Source organism: Magallana gigas, chromosome 4 (genome assembly GCF_963853765.1).
Source record: "Magallana gigas chromosome 4, xbMagGiga1.1, whole genome shotgun sequence".
Lineage (NCBI taxonomy): Eukaryota > Metazoa > Mollusca > Bivalvia > Ostreida > Ostreidae > Magallana > Magallana gigas.
The window spans coordinates 41,823,614-41,848,774 of record NC_088856.1 but is presented as its reverse complement, the minus strand read 5'-3'; the positions used below and the strand labels follow the sequence as shown (position 1 = coordinate 41,848,774).

The 25,161-nt window shown below is 32.0% G+C and overlaps 1 protein-coding gene and 1 long non-coding RNA gene across 2 annotated transcripts; one reads left to right on the top strand and one right to left on the bottom strand.

Annotated features, from left to right (window-relative positions):
* The first annotated feature begins 1,374 nt into the window (after window positions 1–1,374).
* LOC117691503 (uncharacterized) lies at window positions 1,375–2,427 on the top strand. The gene is made up of 4 exons (XR_010712575.1): window positions 1,375–1,499; window positions 1,655–1,792; window positions 1,991–2,069; window positions 2,332–2,427. It is a non-coding gene; the product is annotated as an uncharacterized lncRNA (long non-coding RNA).
* Window positions 2,428–2,904: 477 nt separating this feature from the next.
* On the bottom strand, window positions 2,905–11,661 carry LOC136274303 (uncharacterized). Its single transcript, XM_066080753.1, has 4 exons — window positions 11,428–11,661; window positions 7,558–7,797; window positions 3,622–3,753; window positions 2,905–3,220 (listed from the first exon to the last, which is right to left on the bottom strand). Exons 1-4 carry the CDS (start codon window positions 11,617–11,619, stop codon window positions 3,047–3,049), a joined length of 738 nt encoding a protein of 245 aa, XP_065936825.1. The 5' UTR covers window positions 11,620–11,661; the 3' UTR covers window positions 2,905–3,046.
* Window positions 11,662–25,161: the final 13,500 nt, after the last annotated feature.

Below are 25,161 nucleotides of genomic sequence, written 5' to 3'. Positions count from 1 at the left end.
GTTCGATTCCCACAATCATACGTGTAACTAGATATTTTCCTCTTATTGCTTTACCGTTTTCAGTAAAAAAGGGTTAATAATCCAAGCTGATTAATTTCCAGTATACTAGTTCTGCACTCTCTGTTTACACTTACATATATCAAATGCTATTTAAAAAATAACGATTCATAACAATAATTGACTATATACATATATCACAGGTAAAATTGCAACATATGTTCAACATATGTTTCGAGTAACATATGTTGAACATACGTTGAACATATGTTGAACATATGAATTTTTCACAGTATGTTGAACATATGTTTGAAATATATTGTTAACATATGTTTGAAAAATACGTTTAACATATTACAGACTCAAAACATATGTTGAACATATATTTGTGGTAATCATATGTTCAACGTATGTTTAACATATTTTGAACATATGTTTGTTTAAAACATATGATCAGCATATGTTTTCAATTTGCATTATGTTGATTAAACATGTTTGTTGGCTTAAATTTTTAGATATGTAGTAATGAATACGTGTATAAACAAATTATATAATCAACATTAGCCATGCATTTTTTTTCATATGAAGTGTTTCGTTAACAAATCCGGATTTAAGCCTGAATCGGTTTTAAATTTAGTGATCATAAACATACGTCAGATTTTACGTCACGGAGCTGAGGATTTAAACTTGTACTTATAAGGTAAGAATGCGTTTTTATTTACCTATTTAAAATTATATAGTGGCAATGAGTCAATCTACGGGCTGTAGTTGTGTTCTTCTAGAAAAGTCGGATTGAAAAACCATACTGTATAAAATAATGTAATGTCAACAACTGCAACCGACACGACGGTCATCATTGTTGTTAAACTTTTAAAAAACCAGCTCTATAATTGAACCTCTAAGGCTGTTGAAATTGTTATAAAAATACAGTGAATAAATCATACAGTGAATTTATTGTAATTACCATGTTTACGAATGACAGAATGTAGAATATCTCAGAAAAAGTTAGGTATGTAAATTTCTTCACACAAAGCTACAAGTCAACAGCTTACTGTCTATAGTTTATTTAGACCTTACAAGTTTAATGGTAAACAAGCATAAAAAAGTAGATTTGAAAAATATATTAAGATCAGACGCATTTAAAAACTTGGAAAGTGAAAGTAGCCCCCAAAACTAGAGCAAAGCTCATTGCAAAGCAACGAGCACGTCTTTTATTGCTGTTTTAAATCAGTTATTAATGGAAACAGTCTTTACAATCCCACAGGGAAATTCCTAATGAATTATTTTGTGTCAACACAAATTGTACAATGATTTATATCTTTTCATTGAAATATTTATATGAATTCAATTTATTTTTCTTTTTAAAAAAATCTTTATCAGTATTTATAGTGTAATTTTTATTACATGCTAATTGAAAAAAGTGTTTTTATTTTAGGAATGCAGTGACTAGTGGACACATCACAGATGGCATCAAATAACACAGTCCCAGAGATTATGAAGAAGTCAGTACATAATTACAAAAATTTCTTACATTTCTTCAAAACTGCAGCATGATGTTTATTTTTTAAACATGTAATATTATTGTAGTAAAGTTAATTAGGTTCAATGAATATCAAATAATGAGTAACACTGTTTGACAGAGTATTATAATTTGTAGCAAATGGATGTAGTAGTGCAGAGGTTTGTAAGATTTCTTGGATGCAGTCTGAAGACAATGAATGAATGAAAGATCCAGGATCCAGATATTCGTCCTGAGCTCAAAGATATCTGCACTACATTTTCTATACAAGTTATGGTAATTAAATTTAAACATGGCTCTGACTGTATGATTGATGCTAATTATAAAATTTTCTTAGTTCTAATGATTTTTTGTAAGATTTTAAAATCTCACTTTGTAAACATAACACAAATATATTAATGGTTTTCCACTTCTTAATTTGCAAAATTTTAAAAGGTCTGATTGTGGTTACTTGCATTTGTATTAATATTTTAGACAGAAGTTTAGACTTGACTTGTGAAATGATAAACAGCACATCGAAAAAGAAGTTGGACAAAAAGTGGGATTAATGCAGGTATATAGTTGTTAATTCTCTCTCTCTCTCTCTCTCTCTCTCTCTCTCTCTCTCTCTCTCTCTCTCTCTCTCCAGAACTTACAATGATGATAGATTTCAACAAAATTTACTTAAGGAATAGAATGAACAAACTTAAATCATGTTGTATTTGCAACTTGATCTTGATACTCTTCAAACTTTTATTTTAATAATGGAACAACATAGGCATTTATAAACTTATAAACCATCTTGAAAAGTGTTACATTCTCTGTTTCTTTTTCAGAAACTATTAAAGCTGCAGTGAGTGAGAACCATTCACAGGAGAATAACAAACTTGTCTATATGATATTTGCAACAATAAAAATGATATGTATTTTTATCTCTGTTTTTTTTTCATCAGATAGCTGGAGCTGCAAAATTAATGCAATTTTTAAAAGACTCAGTGTTGTAAAAACAGGATAATCAGTTGAAGAGGGTAATTCAGAAAGAAAATTTGTACCAACAATGAATTCAAAAATAAAAAAAATTATTTAACGGCATATTTTCAAATATGCATGACATATGAGATACATGTTGTGTAAATAATCCCAAAAGATAAAGAAAATGAGTAAACACAAAAATGAAATTAACATATGTTCAACATATGTCTAACATATATTTATAGACATATGGTAACAATATGGTTATCAAAAACATATGTTTAATATATGTTAAACATATGATGAACACATGTTTATGAACATATGTTTAACATATGGTGCTCGATTTTTATGGCGAACATATGTTTCAGAACATATGTTAAACATATGTTAAACATATGTTGAACATATGTTGCAATTTTACCTGTGTATGACTCTATTTATTCCTATTTCCCTGTTTGTCTCTCGCAGCGAGGTAAAATTGAACATGTCTCGAGAAAATAAGTAGATAATATTAAAAATATGTAATAACATGAACAACGTGCTCTAGTTAGATCCATACAATAAAATTCCACGGAATTACACAAGTGCGACAGGTGGAGGCGGTGCTGGAGGATAAACGGGCTTCACCACGGGGGCTTTTTCTTCAATGCCGTTCAGGTAACAAGATACATCTGAGGCACTTTGAAACTTGAATGGCTGAGTTTTTGGTATCTTGTCCGGGTGGAAGACGTTTAGATAAAAACAGGACTTCTGTAATTAAATAACAAAAGATTATCAATGTTTGTTATATCAACACGATTTCTATTTTATTTCAAAAAACGTAACTGAACATGAAAAAATTGCAATTTTAATGAAAATGTAATAATGATCAGAAAATAGAAATTTCAAAGTTTCTCTAACAAAAAACATGTTGACAGAATGATTTTCAAAATACCCTGGCTAGTTTTTAATGAGGTAAATTGTGTTTTCTCAATGCAATAACGTAGCATTAAAGCATCACATAATTTGATTAATAAAATGTATAAAAAATGTAATAAATAAACAGCAACGTAAAACTTTTCCTTGCTCTAGTTAGATCAATACAATAAAATTCCACGGAATTACACAAGTGCAACAGGTGGAGAGGTTGCTGGAGGATAAACGGGCTTTACCGTGGGGGCTTTTTCTTCAATGCTGTTTAGGTAACAAGATACATCTGAGTCACTTTGAAACTTGAATGGCCAATAGTTTCGTTCCTTGTCCGGGTCGCTTTCTTGGCCGAAGTTTAGATTAAAACAGGACCTCTGTAATTAAATATAATAAGATTATCCAAAGTATGTTATATCACCACGATTTCTATTTTATTTCAAAAAACATAATTAAACATGAAAAAATTGCAATTTTAATGAAAATGTAATAATGATCAGAAATCGTAATTTCAAAGTTTCTCTAACAAAAAACATGTTAACATAATGATTTTCAAAATATCCTGGCTAGTTTTTAATGAGGTAAATTGTGTTTTCTCAATACAATAACGTAGCATTACAGCATCACAGAATTTGATTAAGAAAATGTATACAAAAAATGTAATGAAATAAACAGCAACTTAAAACTTTTCCCCGGGATATGATTTTGGTTGAACACATAATCAAACCTTGTGAATTTGTGAGGATTTGTCAGAAGATTTTTTCAGGAACAACCAAGTTCATGCCCTCAGTATTTGAGTGAAGTGATCAATGTTACTTATATAAAGGGTGTTAAGAAAGTTCGTTCCGTTGGAAATTGACAAAAATTAAATTGATAAAATCACTATTTCAGTTTCAAATTCACACTGGTTAAACTAGAGGATTTCTCTCAACATATCAGCAGTTATCCCCCCTATGTGCACTCTCTGGTGGTGTCATAGAGCTATGTAAACATTTATGTCTATTACGTCATCAAACAAAATGACGAGTTCAGTGAAAAAGCAGACGTCTTGCACAAGTTCCGATACTGTCAACGAACAAGCCCTGGCTTTGGCTTTAATAGATGCAGGGTTGGGTGTGAAGGATGTGGCTAAACAACTGTGTAAAAGTGAGCGATAGGTAACAAAGTGGAGACGCAGGCGAGAGCAAAATAAACAGCTCACCAACCAACCGAGATCGGGCCGACCGTCGAAAATAGTACGGGTAGTAAAAAGGAAAGCCGATAACATAAAATACAAAAGAGGAAAATCAACAAGAAAATGCAGCAAAAAAACTCAAGAACTCGGGCTTTAATGTGAATCATGTGAATGTGTCTAATAATTTAAAAGAAAAACATGGAAGGGATTTAAACGATCAAAAAATCAGCTTCTGGCGAAAACACAACGACAGAAAAGATTGAAATTTGCCCGTGATCAGAAGCACTTGACAGCTTAAGACTGGGAGAAATACATCTTCAGTGACGGTTCTACAAAATACATGACTGTTTCATGTTTCGAACCGACAAGACGATGTTGTGTGGGGGTTCCAGTCGGATGAGGTACCCGAGGTCAGCTGCATCAAGTCAAGCGCCAAAGTCATGATCTGGAGTGCAATAGGAGTTAACGGTTTGTCAAAGCTACACATTGGTCCATCCGGCAAAACTATAAATGCAAAATTTTATGTAGATAACATTCTTAAAAAAAGGAACTTAAACCTGCACTGAATCGACAAAAAAACAAAAACTGGCAGGATTGATGAACGAAAGTTGGTTCAATATCCAGGACATGCTGCGTTTGTTCAAGATGGTGCGACATCTCTTGCTGCTTTGAATGTGTGTAAAGATAATTTACCAAACTTTATTTCAAAAGAAGAATGGCCGGGCAATTCCCCAGATCAAAACTGCATAGAAAATTTCTGGAGTATTCTGGACAGTGAGGCCGACAAGGATACGCGCCCGATATCAATGTACAAATTACGCCGCCGTATTCAACGAGCATGGAGGGATATCTCATTGGATTTCTTTAAATTATTCAATGCCAAAAAGAATTAAAAATGTACTGAAAAACAAAGTTGGCTTATCTGGTTATTAAAAATCAAAAAACTTACACAAGAATTGCTCATTAATGAATATAGTCTAAAGTAAATCACGGAACGAACTTTCTTAACACCCTTTCTATCCAAATTTGAAAAAGTCAAATAGTGCAGAAATTTTAGAATAACATTGCTTTAACGATTTAAAGGGGGGACAGGGGGTTGCAGTGTACACAATTTTGTCAATGATTTTTTTTGTTTTTGTTTATTAAGATGTCCACTACTACATATATCATTTTCATGACTAATTTCTTATCTTGCAAGGAAGATATTTTGGTAAGACGTATCTCCCTTTTCTGGCATTATGAATTATTTTAACAATATCAATTTTCTGAAAAGTATTTTATTTGATGGAATTTATTATTTAGTCATATTCAGTATATTTGAAAGCGAATACTAATTTCAAACTTGTTAACAACATTGGCTTTTCTGCCTAGCAATATCATAATTTTATTAATATATTGCTGAAATCAGCACTTCAAATTTTGAAGTTCTTGATTCTAAGTTTGCACAAAATGTGATAGCAAATAAAATTTGTCAATGAATTTTTAAAACAAAAATCATAAAAAAACCGGTCCTGGTTAAAATCGTTCAAAGATAATAGAAAAATGAAAAAAAAATCCATACACCTCAGCTAAATGTATCTGAAACTAAAGTCTTTATCCCATTAAACGTGCTTATATAAACGGAAACCAATATCAAAGCTTTTGAATAAACATTAATTGTATTTTGGATATGAAAAAGGAAATGATGAGCAGGATGTTACATATACATGTATTCCATGGTTGCCTTTAGTTAGTACCTTTAAGATTTTATTAGTATTCGTGAAGTATAACTAAATGGTTTTGTAACGACATCCTTTAATGAGTGTACATGGGAATTGAAATATCGAGAGTTAAATGACTGTTACTCTCTATTTTGGAATAACAACTATTTAAAAAAACTTATTTTCTCGATTTTAATCATTGAACTTCATACATGTAGCTCACAACCAGTAAGTTATATTTTTCTTTAAATTACCAATCATGTTTTTCTGTTGGTAATATTAATTTCTTAGAATGACGGTTTCTTAGGGCGCTTTCCATTAACGTTGCCTCGCTGATTGCAGCTTAAAACTGATACTCATCTCAAAATTTGGTCCAGAAATTTTCGCTATTAGCAGTTTTAATGTTTTTCGATGAAGTAGGACAAACTTTAGTTACAGATAACCAGTTTTTTAAAATATGGTAACCTATATGCCATATTGTTTCCTAATCGGCAATGATAAAATGCGTTGCCACAATCGCTCGCCGGCGACGCGTGTTCCAGCATTCGGCGAAGAAGGCAACACCGGCAAATCCAGCGATGCCGGTTAATGCAAAGCACCCTTATAAAGGCGAATCAGTTTACTAATATATTGTTTTTTATACTGTGATTGATTTTCTGTAAGTTTTCTCTACTTTTTAATAAAATTCTTACGTGTAAACCTGTTTGGAAAAGTTTAACGTAAACAAGTATATCAAAAATGTATGTTCATCGTTATCAAATGAATATAATTTGCTAAGAATATGTAAATCAATATGTAATGCATTATTTTCCCAATCACTTTAATTTTGCGGTCATGCAGAGAAAACACACCTAACAAAAATCGGTCTTAAATTCTAACTATGACTTTAACTGAAGAAAATGTTTCGCAGAGTAGAAAGGCAATATAGATAAATATATAATATATATATAATAAATGCAATATATTTTTTTTCTGTTTCTATTTACACAAAACAAACAACGAAGGTCAAACGTCAATTGATTTCCGAATTAAGGAATAATATAATATGTTGAAAGTTATGTGGTTTCAATTATCGTCGGCTTTGGTAAAAAAAAACCAATAAATGATTTAAATCCTCAAGTAGATTGATTGTTTTTTAAACTCAGTAGAGATTAAAAATAGAACTAGTATCTGTTGGCACATGAGCTGTGATTAAAATTGATCAAACGGCTAATATGATATCTATAATATGATTGTCTGAATCTAATTAAAAAGTTACTCAAATAATTCCGTCTTTGCTTTGCACACCAAAAAACTGCTTTTCTTACCTTGAACTGTTCATTTTCAGAATCGGAGGAGTCCTCGACGTGTTTCCTTTTTTCAAAATGCTGTTTCCTTGATGACGAACTCTTATCGCTTCTCTCGGTTAATTCCCGATTTCTTGTCGGATGATTGTCATTAGGTTGCTCTTTTCCCTCTTCAAATTTGTGTTCTCTTGGTATTGAACCTGATGTCTCCATAATTAATTTCTTGTTATTGCTAGAAAGCAAAATACTGTTTGGCCTAAGCTACAAATACACAGAAAGTTTTTTTTTAAAGACATTCCCATTAGAGGACGTAGTTATGTTAATTATCATACCGCGGCATACAATGCACGGCATTCAATTTGTCTGCACGGCCTGTTGTGTTATAGGACCGACGATATCCCAAAGTAAGCATCCAATGCTGAAAGCTGACATGAATTCATAAATATGCATTTTTTCCCTTTAATTTCCGACTACCGCCATATTAGTTGTCGATTTCTATTGTTCTGCTCATCGCAACACACCCTCTATATAAGGCCGAGAGCACTATTCACGCTTCACCGCATTCAGGAATTTCGTACACCCGAACACGTTACCTTGGACGAAAAGACGTGTAGAAACGCGTTTGGAAGAAAAATAATATGACAACGACTGCACTAGCAAGATATATCCAATAAACAACAAACAAGACAGACCGAAGTCCAGGCGCAGATATTTAAAAAATTCCTCGATAGTTGTGGACCGTGTTCAAACCACACATTGTAACAGATCGAGCAATGTCAATAATCGCATGGAGTTTAGAAACAGAGCGTTTTTGTACATGTAGGAACGGATAGAAACGGTGTTATGTTGTTTCTTTCTTGCAGTTACTTTCATTTAGCTACTGTGTTGGATGTACTGACGCCGGGGTTTTCAAAAAGATGCAGATGTTATGCACTCTGTAAGAACGACACACGTGTTCGATGTGCATGCGAAGTAAGACAGCACTGTGTGCCCAAAATAATATGGATAACTTGGAAATCTTTTCAAAGAATAAATATATTTTGTATTTCATTGATTGTTGTTTCCTTTATTCTTTATTACAAACATTATACTACAATGTTAGTTCACGCAATTAGAAGTCCGTGCTACCTGAGTGCCTCGATCGGAACGCAACCGACCGTGACTTTCTCAACTGGTATATATACCCCATTGGCAATAAGAGGAGCGATCGAAACTAATATGGCGACCAAATGCTTTACTGGAATCATGTCAGCTTTAAGGTTGTATGGGACATCTATCGATATTTAAAATTCTCAAATTTTACAATAGTTAACCAAAATATACCTTTTAAAAATGTTTCGACAAATTTTAAAAAAAATCATCTCTTCAAATTTCAAACGTAACGTCAAGCGGATTAGTACATTGTAGACGTTGGTGCATTGTGACGTGTCTTGTGACGTGCAAACCAGGTTATACAATTTTTAACTCTTTTTTTCTTTCTAATCAAAGTCTTCGTTACAGCCAGAATGAAATAATACGAATACAAGTAGACTAATTGTTCACGGAACAATAGGAGGCCTTTCCACCTTTCATAATGATTAAAAAAAAGTTCCTAAAAATGTTGTTAATTATTGAGTACTTAGAGAAAAATCAATATCTGAAACAAACCAAAATACTTGTTTCTGCAATGCAGTATCGATCCGAGTACCCTAAGATTTGTAGGTGAGAGTGTTGCCACTACGCCATTTCGCTTGTTACTCTGATAGAAGGTAACATTTGCTGAGTTGTGTAGTTAATTTGGATGATGATAGAAACGTTTTGAAAGAATTCATTGAATTGTTACCATAAGTTTAGAGGTTGATGAATTGATTTGCCATGCATTATTATTCATCTGTTTTATGCGTAATATGTTTATTTAGTTTATGATATTGTGTAATGTTTTGTTTGCTTATAAACCTGAAGATGCTTCTGTTTGATCAGTAGACTTCTTTTCTGAAACAAGTAAGGATAATATAAAAATGAAAAAAAAAATCCATACACCTCAGCTATCTGAAATTAAAGTCGTTATCCAAAAAAACCTGCTTAGATCAATGGAAATCTTAATCAAAACTTTTGAATAAACATTAGCTGTATTTTGGATATAAAAAAATGATGATGAGCAGGATGTTACATATACATGTATTCCATGGTTGCCTTTAGTTAGTACCTTTAAGATTTCATTAGCATTCGTGAAGTATAACTAAATGGTTTTGTAACGACATCCTTTAATGAGTATACATGGGAATTGAAATATCGAGAGTTAAATGTCTGTTACTCTTTATTTTGGAATAACAACTATTTAAAAAAACTTATTTTTTCGATTTTAATTATGGAACTTCATACATGTAGCTCACAACCAGTAAGTTATATTTTTCTTTAAATTAACAATCATGTTTTTCTGCTGGTGATTTCTTAGAATGACGGTTTATTATAAAGGCGAATCAGTTTACGAAGGCATTTTTTTATACTGTGGTTAATTTTCTGTAAGTTTTCTCTACTTTTTAATAAAAATTTTACGTGTAAACCTGATCGTAAAACTTTAACGTAAACAAGTATATCAAAAATGTATGTTCATCGTTATCAAATGAATATAATTTGCTAAGAATATGTAAATCAAAATGTAATGCAATATTTTCCCAATCACTTTAATTTTGCGGTCATGCAGAGAAAACACACCTAACAAAAATCGGTCTTTAGTTCTGAATATGACTTTAAGGACGTTGTTTCTCAAGGTTTGAATTCTCAAATCCGGATTGTTAAAAAGTTCAATGTCATGGGTAAAATTTGTTCTAAACACAAAAAGTATTTATAGAATGAATTATTAATGAAATAAAACTCAAAATTTTTACTATATTATGGAATTAGGCTTAAACAAAGTTTGACTTTTAGCAAAACAGAGGAAATTCGGGCTAATTTTTCAGATTTTGTTTTTCACTGAAATATTTTCGGTAATACTATCATATTTAAAGTTAAGATTTTATTTGTTAGTTAACATAATTTTGCATATTTTCTGTTGGTTTTATCTCGCTTTTCTTTTAGATAATCGTATAGCACACACTATAGAAATATTAAAAAATGCTGAAAAACAAAAAATACACTATATCTCAAATATTTTATCATTTACCTCGTATAAATTTTATGCCAGCAGAAAAAGGTCAATATACTTAGTTTAATATTATACATGTTTTAGCATTATCAACATTCAGTTTTTTTGTTATATTGAATCAAAAATGGGTAGGAACTTGAAAACTGATAGAAGAAATTCGGACTTGAATATCTATAAAATTTGTGAATGTAAACTTAATGCTTTGTATCTATTTAATGTCACTTCCATTCATAAACTGTATTTTATTTGTTGAAGAGTTTGGCAATTTGTATTATTTTCACAATTAAGAAAATCTCAATCATAGTGTAAAATTTTTAGGGATTTTTCTTAAATTTCCAAAAACGAGTAAACGTCAACCTTAACTGAAGAAAATGGTTCGCAGAGAAGAAAGGAAATATAATAAATGTAATTTTTTTTCTGTTCCTATTTACACAATAAAAACAATGAAGGTCAAACGTCAATTGATTTCCGAATTAAGGAATAATATAATATGTTGATAGTTACATGTATGTGGTTTTAATTATCGTCGGCTTTGGTAAAAAAAAAAACAATAAATGATTTAAATCCTCAAGTAGATTGATAGTTTTTTTAAACTCAGTAAAAATTAAAAATAAAACTAGACAGTATAACCTGTTTGCACATGAGCTGTAATTGAAATTGGTTAAACGGCTAATATGATATTTATAATATGATTGTTTGAATCTAATTGAAAAGTCTATCAAATAAATCCGTCTTTGCTTTGCACACCAAGAAACTGCTTTTCTTACCACCAACTGTTCATTTTCAGAATCGGAGGAGTCCTCGACGTGTTTCCTTTTTTCAAAATGTTGTTTCCTTGATGACGAACTCTTATCGTTTCTCTCGGTTAATTCCCGATTTCTTGTCGGATGATTGTCATTAGGTTGTTCTTGTCTCTCTTCAAATTTGTTTTCTCTTGGTACTGAACCTGATGTCTCCATAACTATTTGCTTGTTATTGCTAGAAAGCAAAATACTGTTTGGCCTTAGCTATAAATACACAGAAAGTTTTTTAAGGGAAATAAATACACGGAAAGATTTTTAAGGGAATTCCCATTAGAGGAAGAAGTTATGTTAATTATCAGACCGCGGCATACAATGCGAGACATTCAATTTCTCTGCACGGCCTGTTGTGTTATAGGACCGACGATATCCAAAAGTAAGCATTCAATGCTTAAAGTTTTGTTGGACATCTATCGATATTTAACATTTTCAAATTTTACAATATTTAACCAAAATATACGTTTTAAAAATGTTTTGAAAAATTAACAAAAAACTAATCTGTTCAAAGTTCAAATGTGACGTCAAGCGGATTAGTAATTTTTGACGTTGGTGCATTGTGACGTGTCTTGTGACGTGCAAACCAGGTTATAGTTAACTAATTTTTTCTTCCCAATTAAATCCTGCGTAAAAGCCAGAATGAAATTATATGAAAATGATTTACTAATTAAGGACATTCATCAGAATAAAAAGAAGAAATGTGTCCTTTCATACAATAGCTGATATTGCCTAAAGACAATAATGTAGCGGGAAGCAGTGTTCACGAATAAATATAAGATGTTTCACCTTGATAATGATGATGATTACTGGATCCTATAAAACAAATACAAGACAATAAATGATTTGCATAATAGGATACGTAATAATTATAAATAACACTTTAGTAGAATCAATTTATACAAGTTAGAGTTATTTCCCTTGATATTTGAATATTCAAATATACATGTAAAATATGTAAATGCTAATAAGGCCATTATTTCCATATTCCATATTACTGTGATAATATTATAATACACAATATCCAAAACATACCAAATTATGGGCTTGAATCTTATTCTTATGTTTTACGGAGAAAACCCCTACTGATCACTGCTAAGTCGTAAAAGTACTGACATTCCCATTTTTTACTGATTAACTTAGACATTTACTGACAATGTACTGACATTACTGATAAACTTAGAAAAGTACTGACGTTTTTACTGACGGTACTGAGAAACTTAGAAAAGTACTGACAAACTTAGACAGTACTGATAAACTTAGAGAAGTACTGACACTTTTTACTGACGGTACTGAAAAGTACTGATAAGTACTGAAACCATTGTTCTTTCTCCCGCTAGAGTTTAAAAGGTGTGAAATTGTATTAAATAATGTATCTTTTAATTATTATAAAGAAATAAACCATTATTAAACTTATTAATAAAATTTTCCTTGAATGAAAATGTCAAATTTATATGTAACTTTATAAGTGAAGGAGAATTTGAGCCTTGTTTTTTGGGAAAAAAAGAAACTGGCAGATTTCATAATATTTATGTTGTTGGCTTCAGTTTTGATAATTATTTAAGAAAGAAAAGTCAGTAAAAATTTGCACACTTTTTAGCTGAAGATCAATAAACTTGATCACCCATAAAAACACCTAGTTACGAGCATTCAATCTACCCGTATAACCAATGCACGGATTTAGAGGGGATCTGGACACCCCCCCCCCCCTTTGCATCCTCCATGGACAAATCTAATTTGTTAAATTTGCATAAATAATAAATATGGCTCAGACCACCCCCTACCTCCCGGGAAACATAAGCAACATATCTGCTCTTCTAAAATGATTTTGGGGACCGCGCATTTTACATGGTTAATTAATGCGCTGTGTTTCCATATACATATGATCGCGGTTAGGTTGAAGCGCTTACGACAGAGGCCGAACGTGTTTATCAGTTATTTTGTTTTTGTGAAATAATATAAATCTAGAAATGAACCCTATCCATCAATTGAAGCTGGAGGAGACTAGGTTTTATCTATACATCTGACTCAACATTGACACAAATCTAGTTAGACCCGTATACCGATAAACCGCTTATATATCTTATTACATGTATTTTAACAAATGACAGTGTTTTGTTATTTGTAAAATAAAAAATAAGTTGAGGACCCATGTAACCTGCCTGAGTTAAAGCGCATAATAACACAACATAATTAGCACCTGCAGATAATCACACCGATCGAAATGATCACATTTATTTTGGCTGTTTTGTCTGGTGTAATGAATCATAGAATAACATAGTTTCCATGAAATGTCTGTTGATTCTATTTAGCAGGAAGTAGATTCGTTAATACATGCATCTAAATCATGTAAATCCAAATCGATGATAGCCATTGTTTATTTCCTGATAAATCATGAGAGAGAGAGAGAGAGAGAGAGAGAGAGAGAGAGAGAGAGAGAGTTGATTTTTTTGGAAAGGGGGATTAGCCCGGTTCTTGACACATTTAACTTTTCACAGTGTGCAATGCCTAGTTCAGTAACACATATGCAATATTGTATAGAATTGTCTTCATACATGTACATATAAAGCAATGATTCAGTTCATAAATGATTTGATGCACTGATACAAATGCCGGTAATATAACGGGTAACGTAAATACACACAACAATGTTTCAGGTTTAAAATAAGAAAAAATATCATACATTTATTTAAATTTTATTTGAAAAATGAAAAATATAAGACAGCAATTAAGTTTTAATTCATATCACCATGTCAAATGATGTTCCGAAATTAAAACTTTTCCTTTTCATGTTTGAAATTCTTAGAACTGATAAATCAAAATTTTCAAATTCTGTTTTCTTACTTGACAAACTGGAGAAAAAGTATTAAGGGGTGTTAAACCAAAATATTGCATTAATGTTAAGCAGTACCGAGCATCCAGACCTGAGGACGTGTGTGTATATACAAGTACACGTGTGTCTGTCACCTCATTGTTCCCACTCTCGCTACCGTGCACTGCAAATTGTCAAGAAGGGTTGTGTACAGTAGCTATTATATAATCACTTACTGGCCGTTCAGATCTTAGGAAGTGTGTGTATATATAATGTACACGTGTGTCTATCACCTCATTGTTCCAAATCTCGCTACCCTGCACTGCAAATTGTCAAGAAGGGCTGTGTACAGTTACTATTATATAACCACCGACCGAGTGAAAAAAATGTCAACATCCTCTTCTTTGAAAAATTTAACTTCAATCAACCAGTTGTTAAACCTGTGTTTTTAGGTTCTTTGATCAATTGATCTGATGTAAAATAAAACATTGGTGGATAAAAGATAAAATTGACCGCTCTAAGTTAATCTAAATAATTATACATTTTTAGTTATGAAAATTAATTAGGATTGCATGTTAACTTATTGAAAAATCAATTTCAGGGTAAACTATTAGTAACTTTTAATTCAAAATCAATATAAACTAACACACTCTCTCTTTCTCTCTCTCTCTCTCTCTCTCTCTCTCTCTCTCTCTCTCTCTCTCTCTCTCTCTCTCTCTCTCTCTCCTCCTACATGTATAGAAAACACTACAACTACATTTACATAAAAGGTCGTGTATGTTCTTACTAGGGCCGCGGATTGATAAAGAATTGGTCATGAAATTAGGATTGCAGGTTAACTTATTAGGAAATTAATTCCCGGATAAACTATTAGTAAATTTAATTCAAAATCAATGTAACTCTCTCTCTCTGTTTCTCTTTCTCTGTTTCTCTCTCTCTCTCTCTCTCTCTCTCTCTCTCTCTCTCTCTCTCTCTCTCTCTCTCTCTCTCTCTCTCTCTCTCTCTCTCTCCCCTATCCGACAAACTGTACCAATGTTGGTATATTGGTATAAAGTTAACATGACTTTACCATGTCACCATGCACCTTGTAATAGTTGATTTTTTTTAGCGCGGTAGGTCTAACTTTAAGATGCTTTACGTCTACAAATTGAACATGAAAAACATGGCATTCAAAGTCATTCGCAAACATCCAACTCCAATTCCACCCCCTTCCTTTTTTTACAACACAATTTTATGTGTAACAAATAAAGCCCCATTTAACACATTTCTTTAATTATGACAATTTTTCTAATCATAATTGTTGGTTAACATTAAACAAATTAAATAAAACAGACCCAGTTAATATTTCAAAATTAATATCAGTCTATATAAACTTTACACTGTATCTAGGTAGCTTAATTAATTAATGGTGAAAAATGACATAAAAAAAAAGATCAGGTAAAATTTCATTCAGTAGGAGTAAGAACAATGGGGTCAGTACTTATCAGTACTTGCCAGTACTTCTCTAAGTTTTTCAGTACCGTCAGTAAAAAAGTGTCAGTACTTCTCTAAGTTTATCAGTACTGTCTAAGTTTGTCAGTACTTTTCTAAGTTTCTCAGTACCGTCAGTAAAAACGTCAGTACTTTTCTAAGTTTATCAGTAATGTCAGTACATTGTCAGTAAATGTCTAAGTTTATCAGTAAAAAATGGGAATGTCAGTACTTTTTTGACTTAGTAGTGGATGCAACCGTGTTCCGATTTTATTGAACTATTCTAGAGGACTACCAAATATTCACTATGATACAATAAAGAAACATCCAAAGCTTCTTAAAAAATTCATTTCGAATGTACATGTGTGAATCAAGCAATGTTACAAATGTAACAAAATTATACATATACGTTGGAGAAACGGGGATGATGTTATATTAAATACATGTTTTAAATCAATTATTACTAATTCAAAAAGAAACTAACGACCTTGCAATTGACATCTACACAAATGCAAATACTATGGAAGATTTTTGATATCTTCTAAACCGGGGTAATTTCGACCACCTGTCAATTTCGACGAAATTCGTAAAACTCGACACAGTTATTTATGGAAGGGTTTACAAAAATATAATGTTTTCAGATTTAGAGAAACTCCAAATTGGTTTTCTTATTAGATTGTTTCATCAGAATACTGTTTTTTCTTTGGAAATGTACATATGAATAAAACATTTAAAATCTAATGTGGAATCATCTTTACGCGCTGCATGTATCAGTTATTGCATTACAACATGCCATGTCACAACTTCCTAAACGTGCACACCCCCACAAAGATGGACCGAACTGACAAAAATTGTTTCTGCAAATACTGACTATAGATTACGAAAACATAAAAATGAGTACTACGGAAGAATTTGGAAATAATTTGGTTCCAACTTTGCTTCAATAATGCATTAGAAATTTTTATTCCTTTACAAGTTATTGAAAAAACTGTTGATGCCTCTAACTCTCGTATTATAGGGGCTGGTCCCTTTTTCTATTTACCGAATGAAAGGTCTCGGTAAGTCCAAGAACTTTTAAATTACATGTTATAACAAATTATTATCAGGTAGAAAAACTAAAACGGAAAATACGTGATTTTTTTGCATTTTATTCTAACCTTTGTTTCAACACCTATACAACTCCTTTTATTTGCATTTAAATAATTAATGAAATATGTCTTGCACCAATTCAAAGCACTCTGCAATTCATTATAGAGCTAAACCCATCGGACAAAAAGGTCGTTTAATTTTACTAAAAGGGGAATAACTCAACACAGGATGGGGATTTTCATCAACTAAAACATACTAGAGCAATCTACTGCCGAGTTAATTCACTCAGTAATTCAAAAACTCCACTGAAGTCAACTAATTCAATATATCGCTAGTCTTCGTGAGAGTCTATATATAATGCACGCACTTACACGTGTAAATAAATATAACATATAAACACCGTGTTTCGATATTTTTCGCCCCGTCTGTATCGATTAATGTGTTTTAGTAGCAGTTTCAACTATGTACTTAAGAAATATTCACAAGTACAAAGTAAACTCCAAGCAGAGTAGAGCGAAGGAGAGAGGGGCATTCACACAGCACCGATAATTGATACTTTCTGTCCCTATCTTCAGAACTTGACTGTGCTTTTGTCAGTGCGAGGGGCGTTTCATAAGTCCTCAAAGCTCTGTTAGTTCTTTCTTCCCTCTTTTTTTATAAATTCGGGATGGGGGAGGGCGATCACATATATCTCAAATATCAATTGATCTTCCTCTTCAAAATTGTCTCAATTTAACAAGAAGTTTACATTTTCCAATATTTAAGGTGTGTGGTTTAAAGTTATGCATCGTTGAGTAGAAAAAGTAGTATATTTTAAATAAATAAAACAAACGTTTCTGATGTTATTTACTTTAACTTTAATATTAGTTTTTCAATAGCTTAGCGTGCAAGGCCATAACACGCAGCATTTCATTGGGCTTTTTGAATAAAGAATTACGCAGAAATAGAATAATGTCGATTTGTTGGTGCAGGTGCAATTTATATTATTTAATTCTTAATAATCATAAAAATCTGTATCTATCTAAGTAGTATATTTTTAAAACCGATGAAAAATTTTAGTTTTCAATTAAATATATATCGTGAATTCAAGGAGAAGATTGGCATACTTTTGGCACTTCAGTCATGAAAATTTTCACGAAAAGTCATTTTCAAGAGTCTGTATAATTAATAGTCTTTCCTATTTTAGTTACTGCTATTTTACATGAATGGACAATAGGTAACTTCCGATACCAAATATGTGCTCGGCAACGGAAAAAACCGAAAAGTTACGATTTGATATCAACCAAATCCTTTATATATATTATGCAGCGAGCATGGTATTGACTCGAAAGAAGCTATATGTTACAAGTTGTTTGAGAATTTTAACATCTTAAAACGAGGTGTTGTTTTATTAAACCCGGTTCTAAGTCATAACCTTGAAAATTTTAATCGAACGTTCTAACTCCCATAACTATAAAAATAGAACAAAGTTTATTTTTTCAATAAGCTGATAAGGCATCCATTTTGTTATAATCTGATAATGCAGCTATTGCAAATAAGCCGTCAAAGCCGGATTGTTACTGATTTCCTTTGATTTAGGTTTAAATAAAAAAATGGCTAATGTTCAGACGAATATATTGGGTAGTTGAACTTGGTGTCAGATCTAGTTATTATTCTCTCTCTCTCTCTCTCTCTCTCTCTCTCTCTCTCTCTCTCTCTCTCTCTCTCTCTCTCTCTCTCTATCTCGTCTTTTCTATTAAAGTTGATACTAGTAATAGAGCAAACATGTGTCAATTAATAAAAGTTTACTTTAACATTTATGTAAATCATAAATTAAATTACAATGTCAAATTGTCAACTTTGTATAAATTAACTAACAACATACGATAAAACCATTTAATGAGAGTTCTAAGAGTCTTAATGAATTTTTAAACATCATTCATAACCCCATCATGAAGAAAACACTCGCGATGAACATTGTTCATTGCGGAGATACCCTTTCACTGTTCATGTAACTGCAGTAAAATTTTCCCTGAAAAAGAACAGTACTGCAGTTTTAATTACCGTGAAAGGGTTTCTCCGCAACGTGCATGGTTTGTTTTTATTTTGTAAGAAGAACGCATCTACATTAAAACATAACACTATTTGATTGTCCTTTTTTAAAATGAATAGTTTGCTTTGATGTAAAGTAAGCAAATTTCCTTAGACACAAGAAAATATCAATACATGTATCTATTTTTCTGTAAACTGTAGTTATTGCGAAGCAATTTATAGAACAATTGTGTATTTTGTAATGTCTGGTAACTATTTCGCAAAGCTTGCAGATCTGTTCAATAGGCAATATTGATTCTAATGCCCTAGCATTAACTTCCTGAATTTACGTGTTTTATACGTAGGTCAAATTGAATTTATCATTTACATACATGTACATGTATGTTTATATACTTGAAAAGACAGAATGGTAAACAAATTAACCATTGGATTTAAATGCCTTCAATTTTTAGATACGATAGTTTAAGTTTTTCTAGACAATTATTTAGCATAAAAAAGTCCATGTATTTTACTTTTGACACTGTCTTAATATTTTGCTATATCTATATCTTTATAGAGAGCTCTACTTCTTTAGGAAATACATATATTTTCATCGCCATCCAGAACTTCTCTAACAACATCCAAATCTACATTGTATACACCAGTAAACTGAATTTCTGAACTTTTAAAAAGCAAGATTAAAGTGTCTTGGCTTTCGTGCCAGACCTTTAACTGCTAAAATATTTATAAACTGTGGGAATTTGATAAAACTGCTGGCATAAAATTTATTATTTGTGCTTTGGTCCAAACAATGTTTCACTTTTGGTTTGCCAGAGTGACTGCATAGGAGAGTTGATTAAAATCAACTCCCAATAAAATAAATACAACAAGATGAATTAATATATTAACGTATGCTAGAATCTGATACTTAAAGATAGTTGAGGGATCAACTTCTGCAAAGAATTAGTTATGAAATACATGTAATACCACCGACCCCAAAAATGCAACATTTAAAAACTGTACTAGGATTTTACTAAATATTTAAAAGTTGCACTATTTTACTACTGAAAAAATTGAATATTTTAAATTACTTTTGTTTCTCCCAAAATTTAATCGAATGCCAAAACATAATTATAACGCGTTCCAAAATAAAAACAGAAAATCTTTTTGTCTGTTTTGAACGTTTTACCTCATAAAAGCACAAATATAAGCAAATCAAGACAGTTTAAGCTTTATTTTCCGCATAACACATCATAACACGTAACAAGAAATCAAGAAACTCTTCAGAATAGAAATTTACCCCCAAAAACTAACCAAGCTTCTCTGTATAAATAATATGAAATTAAGAATTTTTAAGGGGGATATTAGGAGAATAAACAGTCAAAGACAAATGCAAAAACAGTTACTGGTGAAAGTGAAGCTTTGACATATCCTAAAAATTATACAGAATATATTTAAATTCTATTTACAATAAATTGTTATTTTCAAGAAAAAAATCTAATCGTTTTTTACAAAGTAAATTTACCCCCAAATACAATGCAGTTTATGCAAGCGATTAATCTGAGTAAAGTTCGACAATGGATTATATGTTACACTGTTCGGGCAAATTTACCCCCAAGATAAAACATCGTCTTTACAAATTTTCAACCTTAAAATCTATACAGGTATGCATATCTGTTGCAATTCTTTGGGGGTAAATTTCCCCCAGAACAAGACGACATCAATACAAAGTCGACGCGATATAGATATACAGAAAGTGACTGTGTTGCAATATCTTTGGGGTAAATTTCCCACAACACGACATCTATACGATCTCAAAGCCTTAAGTTTACAAATAAACAGAAAATAACTGTGTTGAAATTCATTGGGGTAAATTTCCTCCAACACAAGACATCAACCTTACAAATTTGAAGACTTAATGATAAACAAAAAAATGACTGTGTTACAATTCCTTGGAGTAAATATCCTCCAACACAAGACGCATCTTTACAAAGACAATGCCTTACAAAAAAAGTTCTGTGTTACAATTCTTTGGAGTAAATTTCCTCCAACACAAGACGCATCTTTACAAAGTCAAAGCCGTAAATTAAAATCCTAAAAAAGACTGTGTTTCAATTCTTTGGAGTAAATTTCCTCCAACACAAGACCGCATCTTTACAAAGTCAGAGCCTTAAAAAAATGTCCGTGTTACAATTCTTTGGAGTAAATTTCCTCCAATACAAGACGCATCTTTACAAAGTAAAAGCCTTAAAAAAATTTCTGTGTTAAAATTCTTTGGAGTAAATTTCCTCCAACACAAGACCTCATCTTTACAAAGATCTTTACATCTGTGTTAACATCCTTTGGAGTAAATTTCCTCCAACACAAGACCGCATCTTTACAAAGTCAAAGCCTTAAAAAAGTTTCTGTGTTACAATTCTTTGGAGTAAATTTCCTCCAACACAAGACGCATCTTTACAAAGTCAAAGCCGTAAATTAAAACCCTAAAAATGACTGTGTTTCAATTCTTTGGAGTAAATTTCCTCCAACACAAGACCGCATCTTTACAAAGTCAGAGCCTTAAAAAAATGTCCGTGTTACAATTCTTTGGAGTAAATTTCCTCCAGCACAAGACGCATCTTTACAAAGTCAAAGCCTTAAAAAAAATTCTGTGTTAAAATTCTTTGGAGTAAATTTCCTCCAACACAAGACCGCATCTTTACAAAGTTAAAGCCTTACAATTCTTTGGAGTAAATTTCCTCCAACACAAGACCGCATCTTTACAAAGTCAGAGCCTTAAAAAAATGTCCGTGTTATAATTCTTTGGAGTAAATTTCCTCCAACACAAGACCGCATCTTTACAAAGTCAGAGCCTTAAAAAAATGTCCGTGTTATAATTCTTTGGAGTAAATTTCCTCCAACACAAGACGCTTCTGTACAAACTCAAAGCCTTAAAAAAGTTTCTGTCGTACAATTCTTTGGAGTAAATTTCCTCCAACACAAGACGACATCTTTAGAAAGTCGAAGCGATAAAAACAAACAGAGAATGATTGTGTTGTAATTGCTTTGGGGGTAAATTTCCCCCAATATAAGACGACATCTTTACAAATTTTAGGACAATAATAAACAAAAAAATGTGTGTGTTGCAATTCTTTGGGGGTAAATTTCTCCCAACACAAGACGACATCTTTACAAAGTCGAAGCATTAGAAATAAACAAAAAATGACTTTGCTGCAATTCTTTCATGCAGTCTCATGACAATGCGGACAGTCAACTTATTTACACTGGTCGTCTTATCAAAGACTGTTTTGGAATGCTTTAACTATACTTTGAATAAGTGTAGTATTTATTTATTTTCTTTAATCGCTAAAAAGCTACATATTCTGTTTAACGATAATTTGGAGGGATGATCGCATTATTAATCAAAATTTAGCTAGGAAGCCTTTATGTAATTTCTGGCATTTCGGGTACATTGGTTCCTGTGAGGATTTAAAGACCTACACGCCAAGCTTTCACAATCGTACTTTTTTGCGACACTCGGGAAAATATATAGCGTATAGAATAAGATCTCTCGAGAGTAACGTTTGATGCCTATATAAACTTATATTGTCTTCCTATTCAAATTCCTCGAAAAATATCCACCCTGACGCGCTGATATGTTTTCACGAAAGTTGTTGCCAATAAATCCTTCCAACACATCCAGTCAGTATCTCATGAATATTCCATGTCTGATATACATGTAGGTGTTCAACATATAGTCTTTATAACTGGTCCTGATACACAAAGGTTGGGTCTCATTTTATCCGAAGTAACATGTGTTCCCCACTTCAAACCAATCCATTGTTTATTCAGCTACATGTACCTGATGAATAATTAAGATAAAAATTGACTATAATAGTGGATAGTTTGTATTTGTATCTGAGGAAAAGAAATATTGTATATTTTGTTTTAGATTTAGTTACTTTTAGAACACAATCAGAATATAAGATTTAATAATTTCACATGACTTGATTTTTTTTATTGCTTATTAACTTTTTTCTGTTGAAAACACTTATTTTCAAAGATTTGTGGCAAATCGATATGGGGATGGGGGGGGGGGGGGGGGGGGTTGGATGGGGCTCTATACAAGTTGACAAACATACAAAGAATCATTTGATTAAAACTATTCGAAATTCTAAGCATAATTATTTATTTGAAACTGCAACAAATTAATGTGCGTTGTGTATGATGGATCGATGTATCAAATTGTATTCAAATGTATGATGATTTGAATTTCCGCGGCCGGTTGGCTATTATCTTACTTTAAAATTATTCAAAATTATTCATATCAAGGTGGACTTGTCTTTTTTTCGTTTATTATATAAGGGTATACACACTATCTCCAGCTTTTTCCTCATATCTCAAATAATAAATATATTAACAGGTTTTTTTCTAGAATAATATCCTTCATTCTTTGTTTATTGAAAGCTGAAGAAAATAGCTGCCATATCGAAGTATTTTTACAGCTTTGAAAACTAAACGGCTGCATAGGCGCTCCCCAGCTAATTTTGTAAATGAAGAGTGATATCTATTTATGTATCTTTACCCTCTATACTATAAAATCAATAGTACAGAGGGTAGACATACGTTCGTCATTTACAAAATAAGTGGGGGAGCGGTTACATTTTTGCAGCCGTTTAGATCTTAAAAAGCGTTTATCCGAAAGCGTAAACAACGCTTAGAAATATTTATTTGTTATGATGTAAGATTTATTATATTTTCTAACGAGCGCTTTAAAATAATTTACCTGCAAGCTTTTAATCAAACTGACAACGGTTTTGTTCTAGTTCGAGTTTCAATTAAAAGTTCCTCCGAATTTAACATCCGCTGTTTTAACAAGTGCGCACATACATGTACATGTATAGTAATAACCTTAAAGCGGGAACAAGGGGGAGAAGTATTTTAGATAATATTCAGTTACGCTGTTTGTACACAAATATCAGGCTACATCGGTGTTTTTGTTTCAATAAGGCACTGTGGGGGAGGGGGGTGGGCACCCAGCAGACATTTTAAAAAAAAAATTAACATATAAAAAATGAAACTGAAAGTAAAAGGAATACTACGCATCCCCCCCCCCCCCCCCCGCTCCCCCTCCCCACGGTGCTTATCAATACATCTACAACTTTCACGTTGAATGTGTGCAAGTGGGTGTCTAGAATTAATTTAAAACCCATTTTCGCTTATCCTAAAAATTCTTATCCGAGGTGATGGGGTGCTTTTGGTGGAATTACCACGGTGCATATATAAATTTAAAAGTAGTTTTTGAATGTCACTGTTTAGATTAACAAGGACTGGTATATCTCAAAAATTATAAGTATATTTTAAATAAATTTAATTTATAATAATTTATTAATAAAAACACGGATTTGAATTCTCAAACTTGGAATAATGGGCCATGTTTTTGTTGAAACAAAATCAAGCCCTCGAGTTCATGTACATTGCATAATGACAGTTTAATATAAAATAAAGATATACATGTATGAATGGGGTGGATTCCCTTATTTCAAGTTTTAAATGTTTTCTATTATGCGAGGTATTCTGAAAGTACAACATAAAGTTTTAAATAGATACCTTTATCGCTGTATACTTCCTCCAAAACAATTTGGCCGACTTTTCTGTAAGCTTGCAGATCGCATTTTATCACTATTCTCATGAGAGATAATTCCCACAGCGGTGGGTCTGAATTATATGCTTCATGGTATTGATAAAATTTCCTAAAACTTGCAACGACGTACACTGATTTTGGGATTCATTCACGGTCATTGTCTTCGCACTTCTGATGTATCGCTATGCAATGTATAAAACATCAGGATATGAAATGACCCTACAATCATCATCAGCAATATATATCAACTTTATTCAAAATTTAAAGACGATATATAATGTACAGTAATAGCTAATTTGTGATTTGATTAATGTAACCGGCCTCCTATATACTCCCTGCAGAAAAATAATAGGAGCTAATTCGTTGAGAATATCATTTTTTTTTTCGGGAGGGGGGTCCTACATGTTTTTTGCTATACTAGTATGTAAATTAGGTACTGAAAGTGGTTGTGACAACCTCTATCAATATCTATTCTAAAGATAGAAATATTTTGTGATACAGTTTGTTTTTCGAGCTACATAATCTTTCTATGATACATGTACCAACAACCTATCATATAAACCATATTATAAACATATTTTGCAACTAAATCTGGTATCTGATACCAAACATGGCTGTTATGTTACATGTTTTGCAACCAAGTTGTGAAAACCCCAATTAACTGTATACTTTTGGGTGTTTAACTGCATGTCATTGTGTACAT